Source organism: Ascaphus truei, chromosome 17, assembly GCF_040206685.1.
Source record: "Ascaphus truei isolate aAscTru1 chromosome 17, aAscTru1.hap1, whole genome shotgun sequence".
Lineage (NCBI taxonomy): Eukaryota > Metazoa > Chordata > Amphibia > Anura > Ascaphidae > Ascaphus > Ascaphus truei.
In genome coordinates this window covers 1,722,332-1,748,820 of record NC_134499.1, presented here as the reverse complement: position 1 = coordinate 1,748,820, position 26,489 = coordinate 1,722,332, and the positions used below count along the sequence as shown (strand labels likewise).

The following is a 26,489-nucleotide window of genomic DNA, read 5'->3' as shown; positions in this document are numbered from 1 at the left end:
TGGGGAGAGAGGGAGATATGGGGAGAGAGGGAGATATGGGGGAGATATGGGGAAGAGAGGGAGATATGGGGAGAGAGGGAGATATGGGGAAGAGAGGGAGTTATGGGGAAGAGAGGGAGATATGTGGAGAGAGGGAGATATGGGGAAGAGAGGGAGATATGGGGAAGAGAGGGAGATATGGGGAAGAGAGGGAGATATGGGGAGAGAGGGAGATATGGGGAGAGAGGAAGATATGGGGAGAGAGGAAGATATGGGGAGAGAGGGAGATATGGGGGAGAGAGGGAGATATGGGGAGAGAGGGAGATATAGGGAGATATGGGGAAGAGAGGGAGATATGGGGGAGAGAGGGAGATATGGGGGAGAGAGGGAGATATGGGGAGAGAGGGAGATATGGGGAGAGAGGGAGATATGGGGAGAGAGGGAGATATGGGGGAGATATGGGGAAGAGAGGGAGATATGGGGAGAGAGGGAGATATGGGGAAGAGAGGGAGATATGGGGAGAGAGGGAGATATGGGGAAGAGAGGGAGATATGGGGAGAGAGGAGATATGGGGAAGAGAGGGAGATATGGGGAAGAGAGGGAGATATGGGGGAGATATGGGGAAGAGGGAGATATGGGGGAGATATGGGGGAGAGAGGGAGATATGGGAGAGAGGGAGATATGGGAAGAGAGGAAGATATGGGGAGAGAGGAAGATATGGGGGAGAGAGGGAGATATGGGGGAGAGAGGGAGATATGGGGGAGATATGGGGGAGAGAGGGAGATATGGGGGAGAGAGGGAGATATGGGGGAGAGAGGGAGATATGGGGAGAGAGGGAGATATGGGGGAGAGAGGGAGATATGGGGGAGAGAGGGAGATATGGGGGAGAGAGGGGAGATATGGGGAGAGAGGGAGATATGGGGAAGAGAGGGAGATATGGGGAAGAGAGGGAGATATGGGGAAGAGAGGGAGATATGGGGAAGAGAGGGAGATATGGGGAAGAGAGGGAGATATGGGGAAGAGAGGGAGATATGGGGAAGAGAGGGAGATATGGGGAAGAGAGGGAGATATGGGGAGAGAGGGAGATATGAGGAGAGAGGGGAGATATGGGGGAGAGAGGGAGAGAGGGAGATGGGGGAGAGACGTACGTTGGAGTCGCTCTTTGATCTGACGTTGTTGGAAGTTTGTGAGCTTTCATCACTGTGAAAACATACAGGGATTAACAATGGGTAATAGATGGGATATTGTTGGCAGAGGTGAAAATGTTGATGATAGTAACATTTTATTTCTTATGTAGGCCTCGCAGATTACGCAGCGCTGTACATACATTGTGCAGGCACAGCGAGTCCCTGCCCCATAGGACATGTTATTTACCTTTGAGCAGCTCCTGGGTCTCTTTGCTGTAGTGAGCCGGAGCTGCACTGTTCCAGAACCCACAGCCCATGGGACGGGGGCCTTACTGCCCTTTATGGACATGATTGGGGTTAAATTCGGGACAGAGATATTAGGATGATGAACCTGAAAAAGCACACAGCTAGCTCTGTTACAAACCAGTTTACTGTGGCACTAATGTTTTATTAAGGTTATGCACATCAATACTATTAAAAGGGGTGATATATATATATATATATATATATATATATATATATATATATATATATATATAAAACCATAATACTGAGTTAAGTTATGGTGAGTAAAAAAAGTGACAAAAACCCTCCACAGGAAAGCAAATATAAACTGTATGCTCATCTGCATGTCTTGATGAAACCCATCAAGGTCGAAACAGCTGTCTGTGGGTGGTTTTCTGGGTATGCACCTTTACCCTGGCTGTGCTCAAAGCTGTGACCATGCATCAAGCTTAAGCCTATAGGGAACCATGTTAAAAATGGTTATTGAGGCAAAAAGTGACACTGTGTGCTCATTTGCATGTCATTTCCCAGAATCCCTTGCTGCAGTGGAAGTGCTGTATGCTGGGTGATAATGGGGAAAGGCGGGGTTGCAGACCTGCCTAAGACATGCAGATGAGCATACAGTTATATTTGCATATATATATGCAGTGGAGGGTTTTTGTCACTTTTTTACTCACCATAACTTAACTCAGTATTATGGTTATATATATATATATATATATAATATATATATATATATATATATATATATATATATATATTATACACACACACACACACATTTTATGTCTTTATATATTGTGACAGAGTCACTGACTCAGTAGGCTGGAATGGAGGATATGTGTACCTTTCAGCACTCAACCAGTTAATCATCCCTGGAGTTGTCAAGAACACCTGAAATCTAATTAATCAGCCTGGGCTGAACTCCTGAAAACAAGGAAGTGTTTGGTCACAGGCTGAGCCTGACCCAGAAAGCCAGAGGCAGTGAGAGAGACTGACCGTTTACCCTCAGAGAAGGAGCTGCCCAGCTACCAAAGGCTGGTTAAAGAAGTTGGCAGATTGTGAAAGAAGCTGCTGGAGAGCCGTGCTGAAGCAGTGTGAGAGAAGCTGCTGAGAGAGCCATGCTGAAGCAGGGGACATTGCCAGATGGACTAAGATAAGCAAAAACCCTTTCTATTGTTTACAAGACTATACTGTTACATTTTTGCCGATGCCAGGGCATGTTTTGGGCTGACAACCGGCTTAGCTGGCGGCCCTGATAGTAAGGGCCTGAAGAAGTCAGTAAGCTCCCTGTTCTGGAAATGTGCCTCTAATCCAGCAGTGTGGTGAGTAACTGCTGGTAGTCAATTAACCACACCATCTGGCTGATTAGGTTTGTTAGAAAAGCCTGCCCTTGAAACAGGAAGGGAGATTTTTCCTGAGTCTCACAAGTTGTGGGACTGACCATAGGAACAGATGTCTTGAGCCTGCCAGAAGAAACTGCACACTGCTAGCAAGACACAGGGAAAATCACTTCTGAACCTGAATGCTGATATAGCCTGAGGAAAAAGGCAGCAACCCAGGAACAGAGAAGACTTTCCCTCCAACTACAAGAAAACAGATAAAACTTTCCTTTATAAGACTTTTTGTATATCTGCACATATCAAGATATATGTTTGGGGCTGGGAGACATGCTAATCTAAAGGGAGTTGTGGACTGCATAGGTTTCACAAGAAATACTCCCAAGTGGAACAGAAGCTTTGTTTGACCCCTTATTTGCATATGTTTGGATGATTTTCTTATGTTAAAGAAACAGGTGCAATAAAAGCCTTATTTAATTTCACCTTAAAAAAGTCTCCATTGCATACCTCTGAGCACGTCCTCCTACATATGGTGTCAGATTGGGACTGAGGTGGCCCTTGAAGTTAAAAGGGGCCCCGGAGATTGCCTGTGAAAATTTGTTTGTGCTTTTTGCCTACAAACAGCCTGAGCAACATAAACAAAGAATCTCATGCAGCAGAGACCAGAGTTAAAGGGATACACACCCAGGCAGGAAATCTACACTGCACTGAAACCCACAAAACCATAGGTGGACTCTTTTCCCCAATTCCAATAGGAGAGAGAGAGACTGTTCTGAAGCAGGTAAACCTTATTTGCCTATCCCAATAAAGTGTAATATGGCCATTGAAATAGGGGTTTTGCCTTCCAGCCGTAGTCAGGGTTCAAGAAGTAAGTTAGCCCTTAAAAGGATAGGCGTTTGTTGTTTTCAAATGTTTCGCTGAAGCAGTGAATACAGATGGTGACCCACGAGCGGTACTGATTCTGCAAGTAAAGGCTGCCACACCACATAGGACTACCAGCTGTGAATGGAGTATATGCAGAAAAGTGTGAAAATTGATGCAAGACGGTGCTGAGGCAGGGGAATTTTCAGTAAACAAGTGCTGAGGGTAAAATTGCCTACTGGGGAAAAAGGAATTGCTGAGCTGTGTAAAAGGTATCCCAAAGCCAATTGCTGAGTGTTGAGTCGCCCTGCCGGGAGTGAAAGAAATATTCCACTGCAAAGAATATATTTTTTTTTCTGCAAATAAAGTCTGTCTATGTATCTTGGGAGTAAAACAGGCACCCAAAGTGTGAAGAGTGAATGCCATAATACCCAAAGTTGAGACTGAAAATTACTGAACTCAAGCAGAAAACCACATTATTTGGCTGAAGTGGAGGGATTGCACCTAGCAAGTAAATGGTGTAAAGCAAGTTTTTACCTAGCAACTGCACATCCAGTATACCTAATGAGAGAGAATGTGTGCACAGTAGTGCTGATATTGTAAAACTTACCCAAGAAAAAAAAAAAGGTCTACAGAGATGCCTGTGAGAGCTACGATCTCTACAAGCAAAATATGCCCACCTGTGGGACTACCATATATTTCTGTCAGCTAACGCAACTGCAAGAAAAGACTGGCGTATACAATGAAGCCGCTGAAGTATCAAATAAAGAAGGAGACCCCAGTATTCCTGATGGGACGGAGTCATCCAAAACAAAAAGGCGGAAAAGAAAAGCGGTTCTTCACTTACCGTGGAAGGAACAGACACGTCCGCAGATCCTGTGGAGAAAAAGGGGGACCGAGTTGCCCTGCAGCCTAGAGAAAATGGAGAATTCGTCCCGCGGATAACCGAATATCCAGAGGGCCCAATGCAGAAGTCGTGTACCCCAAAGAAGTGTCTGTCCGGTGCCAACAGTGAGGAACCCTCAACCAACCATCCCAGGGAAGCTTAGCCGGAACCAGTGAGTGTCGATCCCTTGACCAGCCCTGAAGATGCCCTGAAAAATGCCAGGCTTGACTGTGATATGCTCCGTGAACAATTGAAACAAAAGAAAGATGGTTACACAGAGCTACAGAAAAATAACGTGAAGCTACAGAAAGATGTGCTCACAATTTACTCTTTGGCCAGGACAGAATTGGACGATCTCAAGACTGAGCTAGATGCTGCAAACACTACAAAAGCCACCAGGGTGGAAAAGCAGAGCCAATCCGATAAAATTATGGCTAAGCTGAAGCAGAAGTATGAGGAGGCACTGAAGAGATTACAGTCTTTCAGCAAGAGGTTCACGGTCTTCGCCTAGAACTGAATGCCTCACAACAAGAGGTCAACAGTGTCCGGACAGAGGTGGACGTATCTCAGAAAGAGGTTCAGACACTCCGCAGAGCACTGGATGCCTCACATGAGACCAACAGCTGCTGCACAGAACTGGAAGTCTCCAGAAAGGAACTTCACAGTCTCACTGAGGAGCTGGACATTGCAAAGAAAACTATCCTCCATCTTAACTTAGATCTCAAAGTCTCTCAGAAGGAGCTTCAGAACGTAAACCTGGAGATGGAAGTCTCACGCCAGGAGACAGCCCGCCTCCAAGCAGATGTGCAAAAATGGAACGTGGACTGCAAGGAGGCCCTGAATAGTACAGAGACTGAAAAAGGAGAATATTTAAGATTAAAAAGAGAAAACTTAAAACTGAAAGAAGAAAATTCTCATTTGACAGACTACGTCAAGGAAAAGAATGAAAAGCTGCACGAGCTTAAAGAAATAAATAGCCTTTTGGAAGATGAGAAGTTTGAAGCAGAGCACCGACTGCAGAACCAACTGCAAGGTCTGTGTACGCACCTCCAGAAGGCCGAGGAGAAGCAGCAAACTCTGCAGGAAGACAATCTGCAGGCTGCTAAAGAAGTACAAGTGCTGCAGGAACGTCTGATTACCCAATATGTCCCCGCAAAGCAGCTTGAGAAACTGAAGGCTACCATGAGCATCACCAAAGCATCGCTAGAGGCCAAGCTTAGAACCCAGGTGACTCGGCACAAAAGGGAGCACAAGAAGGTCCAGAAACTGAGACAAGAAACTGTGGCCCGAGTAAAGAAATTCACAGTGCTTCACAATACAATGAAAATGTGGAAGCAAGCTCAGAGAAAGCAAAGTGTGCAGATAAATTCCCTGAGAAGAGACTTGCAAGACGCACTCAAAAAACAGGGATCTCTCGCGGATGAGATTACAGTTCTACAAGGACAAGTATTGACCCTGACTAAGCGTCAGTATCCCACAGCCACAAAAACCCATGAAGACAAGGGTACAGTGAAAGCTGGGAATACCGCTCGTCTGAAAAACAAGGTTGCAAAATATGAACCACCTAAACAAGCACTAGCAAAACCTTCAGCCACCCAACAGGCAACAAAAAAATGTACACGTGCTGAATCAAAACCAGAAGAATCCTTAGCTGATGAAGCTGAAAAGATGGGACATTCTCTGGAAGTGGATGTGGAATTGCAACTCAATCCCAAAGAAGCTGAACTAGTAACTCCATTGAGTGGAAAAAGTGCAGAGAGACAGCTTCAAGAGCGGAAAACTCAAAGGGCTGTTTTCAAACGCTCTGCAACTGTTGCCATATAGTCTGCCTACAATAAGACGAGCACCCGACACGAGGGAAATCTCATGACCGCGCACGCAGTAAAAAGACTATACTTAGAAAAAGTCCTCCTCGAGCGACTGAGGAGTGCTGATCTCAAGCACCTTCGGGAGGAGACACGAATGAACTGGAAAAAGGGCTCCAATCCCAGCGGGACTGAGTGTTCTCTTCCTCCATCCACTCTCATTCAAGTCACAGAGATATCTAGAATGAGAGTGGAAGGATGGGCTTTGGCCGTGGCAAGCCCGAGCTTCCCACAAACAGGGGAGGTATGTAACAGGGGATTTATCCCTGTTCTGGAAATGTGCCTCTAATCCAGCAGTGTTGTGGTTAACTGCTGGTAGTCAATTAACCACACCACCTGGCTGATTAGGTTTGTTAGAAAAGCCTGCCCTTGAAACAAGAAGGGAGATTTTTTCTGAGTCTCACAAGTTGTGGGACTGACCATAGGAACAGATGTCTTGAGCCTGCCAGAAGAAACTGCACGCTGCTTGCAAGACACAGGGGAAAGCACTTCTGAACCTGAATGCTGATATAGCCTGTGGAAAAAGGCAGCAACCCAGGAACAGAGAAGACTTTCCCTCCAAGTACAAGAAAACAGATACGACTTTCCTTTATAAGACTTTTTGTATATCTGCACATATCAAGATATATGTTTGGAGACATGCTAATCTAAAGGGAGTTGTGGACTGCATAGGTTTCACTAGAAATACTCCCAAGTGAAACGGAAGCTTTGTTTGACCCCTTATTTGCATATGTTTGGTTGATTTTCTTATGTTAAAGAAACAGACGCAATAAAAGCCTTATTTAATTTCACCTTAAAGTCTCCATTGCATACCTCTGCGCACGTCCTCCTACACTCAGGGATAGGCGTTTATTTATGTTTTTATTTTAGTTTGGTTTTCTTAAAGGGACGGTGGATCTGCGAATACGTTACTTAAACCCCTATAAATAAACCCCACATAAATAGAAGTACTGTGTTTCCGGCCTTATTTGGGATAAAAGGGACCTCAACATGATGTGGTTGTCACACATGGTGGAGAATGCGGGCAGTCCCTAAGGCACCATGCAGCGGAAACTGTGGGGTTGAAGATAAATGCGGGGATTTAAAATGACCGCCCAACTGAAGTGAAAAGCAAGCAAAGTTTGTCCCAATGTGTATGACCAGTTATGCTACAGCATGCACAGAGAATGTATGTAGTGTGGATGCAATAGCACCCAGAGGTCAGAAGGTTGAAAGGTACTGAACTCAAGCAGAAAACTACATTTTTCTGAAGAAACTGGAAATTGCATCTAGCAAGTGCTGTAGGAAAAGCTAATGCCTTTTGCTGAAGCAAGTGAATTGACAGCTAGCAAGTGCTGTAGGAAAAGCTAATGCCTTTTGCTGAAGCAAGTGAATTGACAGCTAGCAAGTGCTGGTTGTAAAATTTGCCCCGTGGGGTATGAAAGGATTGCTGTGTAAAACTAATGCCTTTTGATGAAGTGAGTGAAGTTGCAGCTAGCAAGTGCGGTGTATAAATATAACGCCATAAGCAAAGTGCTGAGTGTCAGAATTTCCCTGCTGGGTTTTTTAAATGGCCGACGTGAAATGTTTGTTTTGCAATGTACGCAATCATACAAGACAGTGTCCCTTCAGGCCATACGATGATGATGATGATGACTCATACCAGATTAATTTAGTATGCTGGGCCTGTAGTGGAGTAGGTCACATGGAAGATGTGTGTCCCCAAATTTTCAAAAACAAACAGCTGCAAAAGCAAACAAGGCCCTGGGAGTGCAAGCAAGATGTGGAAACTGATACCAGTGAGTGGGTGCCCAGTACTACTGATATCTCTGGAGCTAATAAAGCAAAAAGAAAGAAGAAAAAGAAAATTGTTCCTCAAGTCATAGAAGAAGTGACCGAGCCACTTGAACCTGCGCTGTCAGGACATGCGTCAGAAAGGCACAGAGATGTGCTGCATACCGGAGTGACGGGCAAAATGGTCATGGGAACGGTGGCAAAGGAAATGGAGGAGCAAAGGGATGCTGAATCCTTGATCCAGGATAAAGAGGCTTTAATTTCTGCACTCCAAGCTGCCAGCCATGATTATGAAGTCCTGTGGCAGGGATTGATGAAGGAGCAAGAGTGTAGCAGGAAGGAGCAAGAGGTGAGCGCCGAGTTACAGAGGTGTATACTCCCAGCTTTACAAGAGTACGCGGCTATGAAGGAAACAGACTGTCTCTTACGGAGTGAGTTGAAGGAGTGACGACTGGTCTGGAAAATGCCAACGCCTCAATTGCTACCATGGAGGAAAAGCAGAACAAATCGGACAAACTGATTGTTAACCTCAAACAGAAATACGGGAAGGCTCTACAAGAGGTTCACGCTCTCAGCACAGAGGTTGAACACTCACTCCAGGAGGGCCCCAGTCTAAACACAGAGCTGGGTATGTTGAAGGAAACCCATGAGAGGGAGTGCGAAAAGGTCCAGAGACTGGAGCAAGAGCTGGAGAAGCAGAGAGGCAACTCCATCTCCATGAGTCAGTATGCCAAGGAGAAAGAAGCCTGGAAAACAGAAGCAGCTGCGATCCTGGCGACAAACACTGCAGAGCTCCAAAAGATGAAGGCTGCACTGACGCAAACTCAGAGCAAGCACCGGGAAGAAGTGAAGGCCCTGAGATTAGACTTGCAGGATCAAATTGAAGAGCTGCAAACGCAGGTTGCTGAGCGCAAGATACAGCTCGTCGAGAGGGAGGAGGTGTCCGTCCGTCAGGTGAGGTGCCTGACATTACGCTATGAAACGGAGATGGGCGACATCTACAAGCGGCTGGACCACACGGCCAATGAGGGGGCCCGGCTGCAGCTGGATAAGGTCCGGGAGGAGCACAAGCAGCTACAGGTCAAGAATAGAGAAAAGGTAGCAGAGTTAAACCTTGCTCTGAATCAGCTGACAGATCTGGAATCGCGACTCAACTTCAAAGAAGCGGAACTAGCAGCCGCACTGAGTGGGAAAAGACGTACAGAAGGACTGCATCAAAACTTGAGGAAGGACCTGGGGTCTGAGTGTGCTGGCCGCAAGATGACAGAGAAGCAAAAACGCGACCTGAGGGAGGAGCTAGAGGCTCTGAAGACTGAGCAGGACGCTACATTGGACTCTAAGGCTGCCCAGCAGGAGGTTCCTCAGCTGAAGTTGGAGAAAGAGATTACCACCCTAAGACAGACACTTGGGTCACAGAAGCGGTCCATGGAAAAGAGGGCGGTAGAGATAAAGCAAGTGAGGCCCACCAGGAAGCGTGACTGCAATACCGTCCACAAGGAACAGAATGGGAAGACCAAGGTGCGATGTAGTAGCACAGTAAGAAGCCAGTTGTACTGCAGTACCCATGGGACCCATAGTGGATTCCTTGCAAGGAAGGCAGCCGCTGTGAAGAGACAGTTGAGAATGGGACTCAAGTGTGTCCATCTTCGTAAGATGAGAAAGACATCACAGGTTATCCAGCAACACTCCCAACGGAGTAAATTAAAGGGACAAGAAAGAAAGGCCCAAGCCTACGAGTCTGCCGACGGTAATAGAGCGGCATCATGGGGTGCACTTAGGGTTGATAAGACCCCCACCGAAATTGAAGTTATAAAGATAAATGATGTGAAACCCAATACTGAAGGTACGCTGATGGAAAAAGGTCCAAAAGCCATCACCGCTCAAGCGGAGTTGGTGTCTTCACAAGAAAAGGCCAAACAGTCACTGGCAAGTGTATGCAATGAGTTGACCACGGTCAAGGCTCTTCTACAGAGTAAGGGAAACTGAGCACAAGAGGAAAAAGACAGAGATGCATCTTCAGGATTTGCAGATCAAGGTCACAGAGTGGCGTAGAGTCCTGGCAGAGAGAGCTAATAGACAGCAGGATGCTCAGGAACATTTGCAGAAGGGGACACAACAAAGGCGGAACTTCAACCCTAGACTCCGGCCGGCACATGATAAAGAGGTAGCGAAGGACCAGTCTGCAGGCCCAGAAGGCCTGGTAATTGTCCCAAAGGGAAGATTTTTCAACTGGAAGACTAGGAAAAGACGGAAAGAAAGGACGTCTTTGGTGTGGGTTCACAGTAAGTGTGCACTGGTCGCTCACCCCAGTAGGAATGAGCTGGGGGGGAGGATATGGGACAGAGTCACTGACTCAGTAGGCTGGAATGGAAGATATGTGTACCTTCCAGCACTCAACCAGTTAATCCTCCCTGGAGTTGTCAAGAACACCTGAAATCTAATTAATCAGCCTGGGCTGAACTCCTGAAAACAAGGAAGTGTTTGGTCACAGGCTGAGCTTGACCCAGAAAGCCAAGGGCAGTGAGAGAGACTGACCGGTTTACCCTCAGAGAAGGAGCGCCCCAGCTACCAAAGGCTGGTTAAAGAAGTTGCCAGATTGTGAAGAAGCTGCTGAGAGAGACGTGCTGAAGCAGTGTGCGAGAAGCTGCTGAGAGAGCCGTGCTGAAGCGGTGTGAGAAAAGCTGCTGAGAGCCATGCTGAAGCAGGGACATTGCCAGATGGACTAAGATAAGCAAAACCCTTTCTATTGTTTACAAAGACTGTACTGTTACTTTATTGCCGATGCCAGGGCATGTTTTGGGCTGACAACCGGCTTAGCTGGCGGCCCTGATAGTAAGGGCCTGAAGAAGTCAGTAAGCTCCCTGACAGGGATAGGCGTTTATTTATGTTTTTATTTTAGTTTGGTTTTCTTAAAGGGACGGTGGATCTGCGAATACGTTACTTAAACCCCTATAAATAAACCCCACGTAAATAGAAGTACTGTGTTTCCAGCCTTATTTGGGATAAAAGGGACCTCAACGTGATGTAGGTTGTCACAATATATAGCGCCAAAAGTGTACTCGGCGCTTCACAAAGAATACAGTACAGGGAATTATAATAATACAATAAGCGCCGCAAAATCAGACAATAGGAAAGGAAATCCCTGCCCCGAAGAGCTTACAATCGAAGTGGTATGTTGGGAGAGTTACAAAGACAGCAGGTGAGGGAATAAGTGCAGTAGATGGCAGTGCTTGGTCACAACGGTTAGTAGGAGTGACTCAATGGTTAGTAGGAGTGACTGAGTGTGGAAGGTTGGGGAGAGTGGGAGTGGGGGTGGAGGGAGGAGGGGAGTGGGAATACAGAAATGTAAGGATAAACAAAAAATGCCAAGCAGCAAAAAAATGTCAAAAACTGAGAATAAAAACGCTCCATAACGTAAAGCGGTACAATATTTTAATAAAAACAAGATAAAATTAGGCCACTCACAAAAGTAGATAGAACATGCGCATAGGATGTACAAAGTACAAGGTTTATCTGTGTAGTCACTTGTAGGTGTCATATATATATATACAGTATATATATATATATATATATATACAGTGGTTGACAAATCACCAAAAAATCTACTCGCCACCTAGTACCAAACGTGTGCTGCTTGGGCCAATATTTACTCGCCCGGGGGTTAAATCCGGGGGAAGGACTACCACAGATAACATTCCAAGAGACACTGTTTTTAAGTACCGTAAATTCCGGACTATAAGCCGCTACTTTTTCCCCACGCTTTGAACCTCGCGGCTTATACAATGACGCGGCTAATATATGAATTTTTCCCGCTTTCTGCTCTCCCCCTCCCTCCCGAGTCCACTCTTCCGCGCCCCCCCGCGAGCCCGCTCTCCCCCTCGCAGAGTAGCAGCGCGCGCTAGCATTGAGGCACTTCCTGCCTGCTGCTTGCTAGAGCGTGCGTGCACTCCTGCTTGGACGGTAGAGGTAATGTGAGGTGCTGGGGGGTTAATGTGAGGTGCTGGGGGCTTGATGTGAGGTGCTCAGGGGTTAATGTGAGGTGCTGGGGGGCTTGATGTGTGGTGCAGGGGGGGTTAATGTGAGGTGCAGGGGGGGTTGATGTGAGGTGCAGGGGGGGTTGATGTGAGGTGCAGGGGGGGTTGATGTGAGGTGCAGGGGGGGTTGATGTGAGGTGCAGGGGGGGTTGATGTGAGGTGCAGGGGGGGAGAGTGATGTGAGGTGCAGGGGGGTGAATGATGTGAGGTGCAGGAGGGGTGGGTTATGTGTGGTGTGCAGGGGGGTATTGTGTGTTTGATGTGGAGGGGGAGTACTATGTGTGTGGGTGAGGGGGAGAGATGGGGGTACGAGAGAGATAGGGAGTGTAAAGTTCATTTGTTTCAATGTACCGGTAGGCACCTGCGGCTTATAGACGTGTGCGGCTTATATTCAGGTGCCGGAAGAAGAGATCAGTGTATCTCGAAAGCTTGCACAAATAAAAGCATTTCGTTAGCCACAGAACGGTATCATCTATTTATTTTTTGATTATTGAAGCTCGGCTAACATGGTACTGATATATATATATATATATATATATATATATATTATACATAATTATATTATGAAAAAAACAGGATAGGTAGCGCTAACTAGACTATAATGAGTGGGTATGTGACTGGTTAAAAATGAAATAATAAATACACATGAGTGTGATACTAGAACAATGAACCTTATATATTGTAATACAAAGATATAAGTGGCTGCCTCTGATATAATTATTATAGAATGAATGAATGTATATGTAAATATTACTGTAAATATTACTGTATGTTCATTTGCATGTCTTAGACAGGTCTGCAACCCTATCTTTCCCCATTATCGCCCAGCACACAGCGCTTCCACTGCAGCAAGGGATTCTGGGAAATGACATGCAAATGAGCACACAGTGCCACCTTTTGTCACTAGCTCGTATTACACAAGCAAATCCTCAAGCCAATGCATACTGTTTTAAAAACAGCTTTTAGACTGAGGCTGGGTTGAGATGCAAAGCCAGTAAACCCACTCACACATATATATATATATATATATATATATATATATACATACATACATACATACATACATACATACATACATACATACATACATACATACATACATACATATATATATATATATATATATATATATATATATATATATCACAACCCTGTCTTTCACCATTATCACCCAGCACACTGCACTTCCACTGCAGCAAGGGATTCAGGGAAATGACATATATATATATATATATATATATATATATATATATATATATATATATATATATATATATTAAAAAGATCAGTTGGCACTCCCATAAACAAAGGGACCTTCACCCTGTATGTAAGTATATGGATATACACACACTGTATGTAAGTATATGGATTTACACATACACACTGTATGTAAGTATATGGATTTACACATACACACTGTATGTAAGTATATAAATATACACACAGACACTATGTAAGTATATAGATACACACTGTATGTAAGTATGTAGATATACACACACACACACATTATGTAAGTATATAGATACACACGCACACACCGTAAGTATATAGATATACACACACACACTGTAAGTATATAGATACACACCCTGTATGTAAGTATATATAGACACACACACACACACACACACACACACACACACACACACACACACACACACACTGTATATAGACACACACACACACACACACACACTGTATGTAAGTATATAGACACACTGTATATAGATACACACACACACACACACACACACTGTATATAGATACACACACTGTATATAGACACACATACATACACTGTATACAGATACACACACACACACACACACACACAGTATGTAAGTATATAGACACACACTGTATATAGATCCACACATACAGTGTATATAAGTATATAGATACACACACACTGTATATAGATACACACACACTGTATATAGATACACACACACACACACACACACACACACACACACACACAGTATGTAAGTATATAGACACACACTGTATATAGATCCACACATACAGTGTATATAAGTATATAGATACACACACACTGTATATAGATACACACCGGTCCGGAGGTTGCTCGTTGTTTCCCGTCTCCATGGAAACAGTCTGGCTGGAGGAGGGGGTGGGGCTAGAAGGTTCTCGCGTGTTTCCGTTTCCTGCTCCCGGATGTGACGCAGTGTCTCTGCTGGCGCAGTTGTTGGCGTGTGTGAGAGGCGCGTGCGGAGCGGAACCGGAGAGAGAACCGGAACCGAGTCGCCATGTCTGATCACGAGGACAAGTAAGAGGAGGAGGGGCTCCGCGCCAGGGGGCTGCTTTAAATAAACTTCATTAACAACACGTGGGACATCACACACGCCCCCATCTACCGACCCCAGGGGACCATCACCCATCTACCGACCCCAGGGGACCACCCCCCATCTACTGACCCCAGGGGAAGCCAACCCCCCCCCATCTACCGACCCCAGGGGAACCCCCCATCTACCGACCCTAGGGCACCATCCCCCATCTACCGACCCCAGGGGAACCCCCCCATCTACTGACCCCAGGGGAACCCCCCCATCTACCGACCCCAGGGCACCATCCCCCATCTACCGACCCCAGGGCACCATCCCCCATCTACCGACCCCAGGGGACCATCCCCCATCTACTGACCCCAGGGGACCATCCCCCATCTACCGACCCCAGGGGAACCCCCCCATCTACCGACCCCAGGGCACCATCCCCCATCTACCGACCCCAGGGCACCATCCGCCCATCTACCGACCCCAGGGGACCATCCCCCATCTAATGACCCCAGGGGAACCCCCCCATCTACCGACCCCAGGGGGCCATCCGCCCATCTACCGACCCCAGGGGACCATCCCCCATCTACCGACCCCAGGGGAACCCCCCCATCTACCGACCCCATGGGACCATCCCCCATCTACCGACCCCAGGGGACCATCCCCCATCTACCGACCCCAGGGGAACCCCCCCATCTACCCCAGGGGAACCCCCCATCTACCGACCCCAGGGCACCATCCCGCATCTACCGACCCCAGGGGACCATCCCCCATCTACCGACCCCAGGGGACCATCCCCCATCTACCGACCCCAGGGGACCATCCCCCATCTACCGACCCCAGGGGACCATCCCCCATCTACCGACCCCAGGGGACCATCCCCCATCTACCGACCCCAGGGGACCATCCCCCATCTACCGACCCCAGGGGACCATCCCCCATCTACCGACCCCAGGGGACCATCCCCCATCTACCGACCCCAGGGGACCATCCCCCATCTACCGACCCCAGGGGACCATCCCCCATCTACCGACCCCAGGGGACCATCCCCCATCTACCGACCCCAGGAGACCATCCCCCATCTACCGACCCCAGGGGACCATCCCCCATCTACCGACCCCAGGGGACCATCCCCCATCTACCGACCCCAGGGGACCATCCCCCATCTACCGACCCCAGGGGACCATCCCCCATCTACCGACCCCAGGGGACCATCCCCCATCTACCGACCCCAGGGGACCATCCCCCATCTACCGACCCCAGGGGACCATCCCCCATCTACCGACCCCAGGGGACCATCCCCCATCTACCAACCGCAGGGGACCCCCCCCCCCCCCATCTACCGACCCCAGGGGAGCTTCCCCCCATCTACCGACCCCAGGGGAACACCCCCCCATCTACCGACCTCAGGGACCCCCCCCCCATCTACCGACCCCAGGGAAACCCCCACCATCTACCGACCTCAGGGACCCCCCCCCCCATATACCGACCCCAGGGGAACCCCCCCCATCTACCGACCTCAGGGAACCCCCCCATCTACCGACCCCAGGGGAACCCCCCCATCTACTGACCCCAGGGGACACCCCCCCCATCTACTGACCCCAGGGGAGCTCCCCCCATCTACCGACCTCAGGGACCCCCTCCCCAATCTACTTACCCCAGGGGGAACCTCCCCATCTACTGATACCAGGGGAGCTTCCCCCCATCTACCGACCCCAGGGGAACCCCCCCCCCCATCTACCGACCCCAGGGGACCCCCCCATCTACCGACCCCAGGGGACCCCCCCCCCCCCATCTACTTACCCCAGGGGGAACCCCCCCATCTACTGATACCAGGGGGAAACCCCCATCTACTGATACCAGGGGAGCTCCCCCCATCTACCGACCTCAGGGGACCCGCCCCCAATCTACTGACCCCAGGGAACCCCCCCTCTACTGACCCCAGGGGAACCGCCCCCCCCCCCATTCACCGACCCCAAATCAGTGTCTGTCCCCTCAGTGATGCCCCAAAACAGTGTCAGCCCCCCTCACACACCATGACACCCCAAATCAGTGTCTGTGCCCTCAGTAATACCCCAAATCAGTGTCTGCCCCCCTCACACACAGTGACACCCCAAATCAGTGTCTGTCCCCTCAGTGACACCCCAAATCAGTGTCTGCCCACCTCACACACAGTGATACCCCATCTCCTGAGCCCGTGTGGGGACTGCGTACTAAAAGTTGCAGACCAAGCAATATCCTATATATGTTTTTGTTTTTTTTTACTAAATCCGTTCTGCACTATGAGAAAATACTTGTAGTGTTTTTTTGAACAATTCTGAATAACATTTTTAATGTATTATGCAACAAGCATTTTTGGTTTCTATAGCAACCATTTACAAAGTCACATCCCCTTCCTCTTCTGAAACAGGCTCTGGCACACCCCTTTTTGAACCCCGCACTCTCTAGCAGTGCACCAATTGTATCTAGTTACTGCTTGGTCACATGATCTTCCCCATAGAACTTTGCATCTTTGGTCCTCTTCTGCTGACAGCCATGTTGTGATCCCCAGAGCTGAATCTTCGCCGATCAATTGGCAACTTAGCTAATTACTTACCATTGTGTGGATTGTATTGATGCACATATTAAAGGGGGGCAGAAACAAAAAAAACAGCTTGGATCACTGCTTTTAAGAATCCAAACTACCCCTCAGTGTGTGGGATGTGACATTGGAAGCTCCCACAGTGAGTGACCGCTATTCCCCCCGCCCCCCCCCCCCCTCCCCCCATGCTGCCTGCACACACTGAGGGGCATTTTGGGGATTATTAAACGCTTATTCCCCCCACGCACTCAGGACACTATACTGCCTGGTATCGGTCACACAGCGTGTTCGCGACAGTCTGATGAGGAGGCAACAAGATTTATTCATTGGGGTTCGCGGGAATAAAACATTTCTAGCAGGGGGAGCACAGAGTAACAAAGGCAGGGAACATCTGGGTTAGAAGATATGACAACAAACAACAAAACACATTTAAGACCCTGATATGTGATGACCGTGTGCTATCCAAACTCCTGTTGTAGAGAACTGAGGTGTTTCTCACCCCACAAATACCGGCCTGGTTAGGTTCTGTCCAGTACAGCCATACAGGGGTTATTACCTTAACCTACGATAGTACTGAGCAGGTCACTGTCGCACAGAAACTCCCATTAAAGTTATTTTAATGAATATCCCGCCCGATACTACAACATAGATTCCCTGTCTCTCCAGTACCTCTTGGTGCACAGTGGCAGTTACATGTCATTTCAGTATAGAATGACGCAGATGACAGGAGCAATGTGTGACCATGGAGGGGCTTCGTTTCACTGCAGCCACTGACCTCTGCTATTTTCTCATTTTCCTGCAGCTTTGAAGGAGACGATTTCGATGACGGAGAAGAGGATGAGGGACTTGATGACTTGGACCACCCAGAGGAGGTCAGGCCTCTGAAAATATACTTTGTGCCCCTCCGGACTCTGCCCCCTTGCCTAAAAGCTATCCAGCACCAGAACTTCCTCGGCCTCAATAAGCAGCCCCCTAGATCCATGTTTTTTAACCTTTTTTTTGTTTTGTTAATGTACCCTATAATTATATTGCAAAATTTTGCGGGACCCCAACCCTCTAATAGCGCGTCTCAGATCAGATGCATTGTAAGGAACCCCAACCCTCTAATAGCGCGTCTCAGATCAGATGCATTGTAAGGAACCCCAACCCTCTAATAGCGCGTCTCAGATCAGATGCATTGTAAGGAACCCCAACCCTCTCTAATAGCGCGTCTGAGATCAGATGCATTGTAAGGAACCCCAACCCTCTCTAATAGCGCGCCTGAGATCAGATGCATTGTAAGGATCCCCAACCCTCTCTAATAGCGCGTCTGAGATCAGATGCATTGTAAGGATCCCCAACCCTCTCTAATAGCGCGTCTGAGATCAGATGCATTGTAAAGTCTTCTATATTTGGTGCAGTTTTCGAATTCTCTGAAAATTGCGGGGAACCTGAGGGCTCTTAGGAACCCCGATTGAAAAACACTGCCCTAGATTAATAAATCAACACAGGATTTTTTTTGGCAAATAGTAATTAACCCTTCTTTACCAATTCTACCGACAGTCGTGGGACTTAGAAAAGTACTGCTTTAAAAAAAGAGATCTGCATTTGTTAAGCTTCAGGGAAATGCTGTTTGGATTCTTTTAGAAAGAATGAAGCAATATTGATGTTGTACAAATACGGCAGGAGAGGTTTCCTCAAATCAATCCCCTTTTCTTTCCAAAAGAGAGTGGAATTGTAAGTCTGAAAATAAACAAGAAGTCGCCGATCGGACACGATAATAAAAGTTGTGGTACTCCAATCGTACTTCCACCATGGGGAACAGACAGGATTTTGACGGGTTTGTGTTCTGATATTGATTACCGCTGCCATCTGATTTCACAAATGCATTCTGGCAAACCTCGCGTGTGATCAGCATCTCTTTACCCATTGAAGGGAGAGAGTTGGCTCCGATAAATGTCATATATTGTCCCTCTTGGGGAAAGCTAATTTGAGGCACCTGTGGATGGATGAGTGAAGCTGTTCTAAGCTCTGCCTGTGTCTCACCCCTGACGTGGCGACCCGTGGTTTGGTTCTTTCCAGGAGGATCAGGAGAATGTGCAGATCCTGCCGGCCGGCGAGGGGCAGCAAGCCAACCAGAAACGTATCACCACCAACTACATGACCAAGTACGAGCGAGCACGTGTGCTGGGGACCAGAGCCCTGCAGATAGCGTGAGTCAGAGACACGGGGGAGGGAACTACCGATTTGTTCTGTCACAGCAGGGGGACAATGACCTTGGGGGACATCCATTCAATCTTATCCACAGCCGGGTGACACAGTGATATTATTAAATGAGGCCTCACCTCGTTCGATCTATCCACTCCCGGTTGACACAGCGTCACACAGGAAGCATCCAATCTGTTTGTATCAGCAAATTAATACAGGGACCTATGGAAACATTCAGTCTGTTATCCACTGCAAGGTGACAGTGACAACGCAGTCTGTCCTGGTGACTGGACGGTGATACAGAGAATGAATATCCAGTTTCTCACAGGCCAAAGGGACTACCCAATCTGCCCGATGACCGTGACACTAATAAATGAGGGGGATTGTCCTGTTTCTTCTATCCACTCAGTGACCTCATCTGTCTCTTCCCTCCCACATAGTGAAGCAGAGAGGATCTGTAGTGAGCCTGCTCCACCCTCTGCAAGGTGACCAAGTGACAGAGAGAAGTGACTTGCTGTCCGAGTCTGTCCACAAGGCAGTAAGATCAGTGAGGGTTATCCTCAGTACAGTGACAGAGTAATACAATCAGTGACCCCACTTATTCCTTGTCGGCTTCCTCATAGGTCTTCTGCGGGACCTCTTACCTCATCTCTCGCCCTCCTCTCTTCCCATAGGATGTGCGCCCCTGTAATGGTGGAGCTGGAAGGAGAAACGGACCCCCTACTTATTGCCATGAAAGAACTCAAGTAAGTTTAATTAAAAGGAGTGCTATATATAAAGCATTAAACAATGCCTTGTATTTTGTTAATACGAACGCTCCAGGGTGCATACCGTCCAAGTGTCAGCAAAACAGCACATCAAATAGGCAAAACTGTGACAGGTGCTCCAAGCTCCATAAGGTGAAATGTATTCTCAACGTTTCGTATCCCAACTGAGCCTTTCTCAGGAGCACGACAGGTCTAACCACAGGGACCACATTTATACACTAATCCAGTGCTACAACCCCTGAAAAAAAATCCAAAATCCCACATCATGAAGCCCTGGAGATGTCATGAGGCAGGTGGAAAGCTAGTGGGGATTTTTTTAACATTGTGTTACATAATTACATAACATACATTACAATACATTACATGTACATAATTACATAGTAGATGAGGTTGAAAAAAGACGTACGTCCATCAAGTTCAATCTGTGCTAAATTTAGACAACAGATACTTTATCCTATATCTATACTTATTGATCCAGAGAAAAGCAAAGGGTGATCCATCCTTACCCCGACTCGCCCCCCTCCCCACTGGCACTGGGTTAGTGTATAAATGTGGTTGGACCTGTCGGGCTCCTGCGAGAGGCTCTGTTGGGAGCGGAAGGTTTTTTCACTATATATTCACACGCATAGTGGCAAGTAAAGGTTTTGTCACTATATATACACACGCATAGTGGCAAGTAAAGGTTTTTTCACTATATATACACACGCATAGTGGCAAGTAAAGGTTTTGTCACTATATATACACACGCATAGTGGCAAGTAAAGGTTTTGTCACTATATATACACACGCATAGTGGCAAGTAAAGGTTTTTTCACTATATATACACACGCATAGTGGCAAGTAAAGGTTTTGTCACTATATATACACACGCATAGTGGCAAGTAAAGGTTTTGTCACTATATATACACACGCATAGTGGCAAGTAAAGGTTTTTTCACTATATATACACACGCATAGTGGCAAGTAAAGGTTTTGTCACTATATATACACACGCATAGTGGCAAGTAAAGGTTTTGTCACTATATATACACACGCATAGTGGCAAGTAAAGGTTTGCGAACCCCTTAGAATTTTCACATATTTCAAACCTAAAATGATATTAGATCTTAATCTAAGTCCTAATAATAGATAAAGATTACCTGATCAATCAAATGACACATTCATGATACTTTTTAAACATTTATTTATCCACAAATGATTCAACATTCAATATCCGTGTGTGAGAAAGTTTGTGACCCTTTAGATTCAGTACCTGGTGGCGCCCCTTGAGCAGCAATGACTTCAACTGCGCGTTTCCTGTAACTGCCGGTCAGTCTCTCCCATCGGGTTTGAGGAATTTTGGCCCATTCCTCCTTACAGAACTGCTTCAGCTCAGTGAAATTTGAGGGCTTCCTTTCATGGTCAGCTCACTTCAGGTCCTGTCACAACATTTCAATAGTGTTTAGGTTCGGACTTTGACTAGGTCATTCAAAAATGCGGAATTTCTTCTTCTGCAGCCATACTATTGTAGATATGCTTGTATGTTTAGGATCAGTGTATTGCTGCATGACCCACTTTTTTTTTTTTTTTTTCAACTTTCTTTTTATTGGTTTTTCCATATATAGCATACAAGTATCTCGTGAATGCTATAAAGCATACTGCAGGACATACAACATCAATACAAACAGGGGAAGGGATGGACAGGAAGGTAGTGAGGTGGGGGGGGGGGGTAGAGGAGGTATCTCTGATGCTCTTCACTCCTGTACGGGTGATCCGGAATCACGCCCATCTGTGTCTCCGTGGCACCGGGTAAGGGGGGGCGCGCAAGCGCCTTCAGTTATTTCGCGGGAAGGGGCTAATGTCGTCCCTGTGTTCTGCTAACACCGGCTCCTGTGCATGACCCACTTTTGCTTCAGCTCACGGGCAGATGGCCAGACATTCTCCTCTAGAATCCTCTGATACAATGCAGAATTCATGGTTGTGTCAATGATGGCAAGCCATTCAGGTCCTGAGGCAGCAAAGCAGCCATTCAGGTCCTGAGGCAGCAAAGCAGCCCCAAACCATCACACTCCCACCTCCATGCTTGATGGTTGGGATGAGGTTCTTCTGTTCGAACACAATGTTTGGTTTTCTCCAAACATAAAGTTTTTAATAGAGGCCAAAAGGTTCTACGTTTGACTCGTCTGTCCAGAGAACATTGTTCCAGAAGTCTTGTGGATCATCTATGTGCTCTTTGGAGAACTACAGATGGGCAGCAATGTTCTTTTTTTGAGAGCAGTGGTTTCCTCCTGGCTATCCTTCCATGAATACCATTCTCGTTCAGTCTTCTGATAATTGAGTCATGAACACTCACATTAGTGGCCTGCATATCCTTGGAAGTTACTCTGAGGTTCTTTGTGACTTCCTGGATGATTTGTCGGTTTGTTCTTGGAGAGATTTTGGTAGGACGACCGCTCCTGGGTAAAATGACCGTGGTCTTGAACCTTCTTCATCTGTATAACAATGGATTGGTGAAGCCCCAAATCCTAAAAAATTGGTTGTGTAACCCTTTCTAGACCCAGGAGCATCAACAACTGCTTTTCTGACGACCCCAGAGATTTATTTTGATCGTGGCATGACGTGTTTCCACACAGCCGTATAGTGAAGACCAAACTCATAAAGTTTCTTATCTTTATATAGGGTGGGGCCTCCCAAACTTATCCCTTAAGATCTATCTAGCTATTTAAAAACCTGATTCTAATTATCCCCTTTTATTTAGCTGATAAAACCAGGGTTTCACTCACTTTCGCACATACCCTGACTCTTAATTACTCATTGTTTGTCCATTGCAGGGGTGCGCAAACTTCTTGAGCTGCGCCGGCAGCCGCAGCATTCGCACCCTCCCCCCCCCCCCCCACTCTCCAAGGACTCGCGTGAAATTACGTGACGTCTTGTAACCCGCGCGTCATTTGACACGCGTCACATGGCCCCGCAGCGTCATTTGATGCGTTGCCGTGGCGATGCGTCACTGGTACCCGGCAGAGAGCAGGTGAGTTACAGAGGCTTCACGCCTCCCCCGGCATTTAATTTAAATGCAGTGGGGAAGAGCGCAGGGCCTCTGTAACCACCGCGCCCACTCTAGACATTCTCACGCCCCCCAGTCTGCGCACCCCTGGTCTAATTCATACATCATTTGGTTTCAAAAGACATAGAATTGGTTAGTATAAACCCTATTGGATATTTAAGAGAAGACTGGTTTTGATTCGTGAAGGTTATCATAGAAAAAGTATGGAATTACCGTAATTATCATATGGGGTCACAAACTTTTTCTCACCACTTTACGCGCGCGGACACACACTGGCAGTTGTTAATCTTTTTGGAGTAGGGCTTTTGTGTCTAAATTTGCGCCTATAAAATAAAATCGTAAATAAAACCGAGCCCAAGTGTGTCTTTTCGATACTGAATCGTAAGAAGGAACGTTACGAATCACTATATTGTTTAAAACTTGCATGGAAATGTCACAATAAAAGTGTATTAATAGAGCAATATATGGTATCCGTTAAAGCTTCAGTCCAAGCGTGGCGTTTTTTGGTGTATTTTCTTATTTTTAATAGGATTGAAGCAGGGGGTCTCCAGAGCTGAATAACAATCTCAGATCCGGGGACCCCCTGCTCCTCGAGATACTTACTAGGGGGTGTCGGTATCTCCAGTTAAAATGTTCTGGTCGCACCGGTCAATAAGAAGCCGCAAAGGGATGATGTCACGGCTTCCTTTGGCATGTGGAATATTTAAGATGCCATTTCGGTAACCCCCATAGCCCATTTGGAGCTGCTACCGATGCCCCCTACGATGAAAGCAGGGGGTCCCAGTAGCTGAGATTAAGTTTCGGAGACCCCCTGCTTCAAACCTATTTTATTTTTTTAAACGTGCTTGGACTTCTCCTTTTAAATGCATGCGTTTCATACCTTCATGTGTGATCAACTACGAGCACTAAACGTATCTTCCGTTCCGGAGAGAGAAAAGGGGGTATATTGCGGATATGTCGCTAAGTGGCACTGCAGCTGTAGCCCTTTTGGTTTCTCCGCGGGTTTCCAGCCGCTCTGACAGCATTTCATTTTCTGTTGTAACCCCGCAGAGCCAGGAAGATCCCCATAATCATCCGACGGTACCTCCCTGACGGCAGCTATGAAGATTGGGGGGTGGACGAGCTGATTATTACAGACTGAGACCCCCGGACGCTCCCTGAACCTCACAATGTTTTCCCCAGGCTGTTGTATAGAATTCTATTTTTTAAACTGTAAATGGTGTATTATAATAAAAAATAAAAAGAATCCAAAAGAACCGCGTTGGCAGAGATCTCGGGAGAGCGACATTACACAATCTCTCCCCCCCCCCCTGACTGCCGCCACTTGGAAGTGAAAGCTGCAATGTATAGCAGGGCAGAGTATGACATGCAAACTGAGGGCACATAAGGTTCGTGTTGCTCACTTAACCTAGAGTGGCCAACTCCAGTCCTCAAGGGCCAACAACACGTCAGGTTTTCAAGATATCCCTGCTTCAGCACAGGTGGCTCAGTCAAAGACTGGGCTAGATGTTAATGCAAAGTGGTACTCTGTATAGTCTAAATACCCTGTATACTCCAGTGGTAAGAAACATGATATACATCAAGGGCTTCACGTTACTTACATACATATGTAGAGATAGTGATGTCATCTGGCGCATAGACTCATCCATTTTTGATGGGCTAAGAGAAAACAATGTGATAATATATTGTACAAAACGATTTCACAGTGCCCTCTTTGGAATATAAAACACCAAATCACAATTTCAGTTCGTGTCTTGAACCATGTGTTAGAGCAGGGGAGTGCAAACCTTTTTAGTTGCACCCCCTTTCTGCTGCTCCTCAGTCTCCCCACTTTGCCCACCGCTGTTTTAGAGCACCTGGGGGCGTCCTTCACTTCCTATGTATCAGATGTTTCTTCCTGGGTAATGTGACAAACGCCCCTCTTTTGTAGCGCTGACGTCTGTCTGGGCTACTCCCGTTACGTTGCTTAACTCTTCATCCCACTAAGGGACTGCAGTTTTAACAGATATAAGTAGGAGGCACGCAGTCATTAACCATCAGCCGTTTACTAATATGTCAGTGACACAATATTTCACACACTGTCACTTTAAGAAACCAAAGAAATCCTAAAAATAAATCCTCTCCCTTTCAGGGATCTAACTACACCGCAGAGTAAGCCTCTAACTTGCTGGGCCAACTAACCTGGTTCCCCAGCTAAACAATACCCTCTCATTTAGGGTCACTAGATACAGGATAATAACCACAGTCTTTAGTCACAGTAATATACATTTGTTTAAGTCTTATCTGTTCGTGGTGGGAACTCGGTCCCAAGTGAGTCCTTTTGGATACCACAACACGTGAAGGGGGCGTCCTCCCCACACTGGATAAAGGAGAGTAACATGCCCCAGGCTCTAGGAGAGAGACTGAGAAAGCAACCCTCTCTGCTCTAAATACCTGTTCTAGTAATTAGGAAAGTAGGTGTGGGAAAAACCAGAACCACTAATCTCTGGCCTGGAGTTTCTATTTCACCGTCTCAGCAACTGTGGAATGGCTCACTTCCATACTAAGTCTGCACTTCTATAAATTAGACAGAAAGCTGCCCATTAACCTGCGACTATGTCACAGTAAGTAAACCACACCATATGTGAGGTGGGAGGTGTTCGTATAATTCCCCAAACAACGTGGGCAAGTTCCTACGTATTGTCTTGTACTGGATAATATAATTCCTAGCGGCGTACTTCAAACTGTTGGTTACTGTGCAAATTAATTGCACAAAGGGTGGAATTGGAGGTGTTCTTAAATACCCCGGGTTGGAATTGGGTTAGAGAAAAATAGCATGGCAATAAAAGCTTTAATAAAAGACTGGTAAAATTAATTGCACTTACAGTCACCTAATTGTTGTTGCGCATCCGAAGGTCGCTGTCACTGGTGACCAGGACTTTTGACACTAATTTATATACCGGGATCATTCATTAGGCAAAACAAGGTAGTAAAAACAAAATGCAATTTATGCAGGTAAACCTGCGTACAACTCAAAGAATTCACAAAATATAGATAAAAGCACACTTTCTGGGGGTGAAATCTAGGCTCTACTAGGTGCAGGGCGCCTGCTTCGCTAGCCTTACCCTGACCGGGATATACACCCGGGCTTCCTGGTCCTCTTTTTGTGTTCAGTTCCTAGACACTACTGCTACGTTCAAAAACGAGAACTTGGACCTCGTGTCTGACTTTCCTAGCTTCAAAACAAAGCCGGTTGCTCTGCTGTTCATGACAGAGCAACTTTGAAAAGCCCGCCCTAGCTTCTTCGACACAAGCCACTAGATCGTCTGGTTCTCTGGCTGGGGCATCTCCTTACATACACTCTGCTAAGCTATCTATCTCACTAGCCAATAGAAACGGGGGCTCGTCTCCTGGCTGACATCAGAGGAGGGGGCATGCTAAGCCTGCTCGGGATGCCCCATGGGCGGGACATGTGAATTGATCAA

At 46.9% G+C, this 26,489-nt stretch overlaps 2 protein-coding genes across 2 annotated transcripts in view; one reads left to right on the top strand and one right to left on the bottom strand.

The window, feature by feature from the left end:
• C17H22orf23 (chromosome 17 C22orf23 homolog) overlaps window positions 1-14,402 on the bottom strand; it is a 34,599-nt gene extending 20,197 nt beyond the window's left edge. The window contains 3 exon segments of the mRNA XM_075573704.1: window positions 1,128-1,179; window positions 1,343-1,497; window positions 14,228-14,402. Coding sequence (XP_075429819.1) covers window positions 1,128-1,179; window positions 1,343-1,423 — 133 coding nt within the window. The 5' untranslated portion in view covers window positions 1,424-1,497; window positions 14,228-14,402.
• On the top strand, window positions 14,295-24,281 carry POLR2F (RNA polymerase II, I and III subunit F). Its single transcript, XM_075573703.1, has 5 exons — window positions 14,295-14,443; window positions 17,831-17,900; window positions 19,090-19,220; window positions 19,890-19,961; window positions 24,076-24,281. Exons 1-5 carry the CDS (start codon window positions 14,424-14,426, stop codon window positions 24,164-24,166), a joined length of 384 nt encoding a protein of 127 aa, XP_075429818.1. The 5' UTR covers window positions 14,295-14,423; the 3' UTR covers window positions 24,167-24,281.
• Window positions 24,282-26,489: the final 2,208 nt, after the last annotated feature.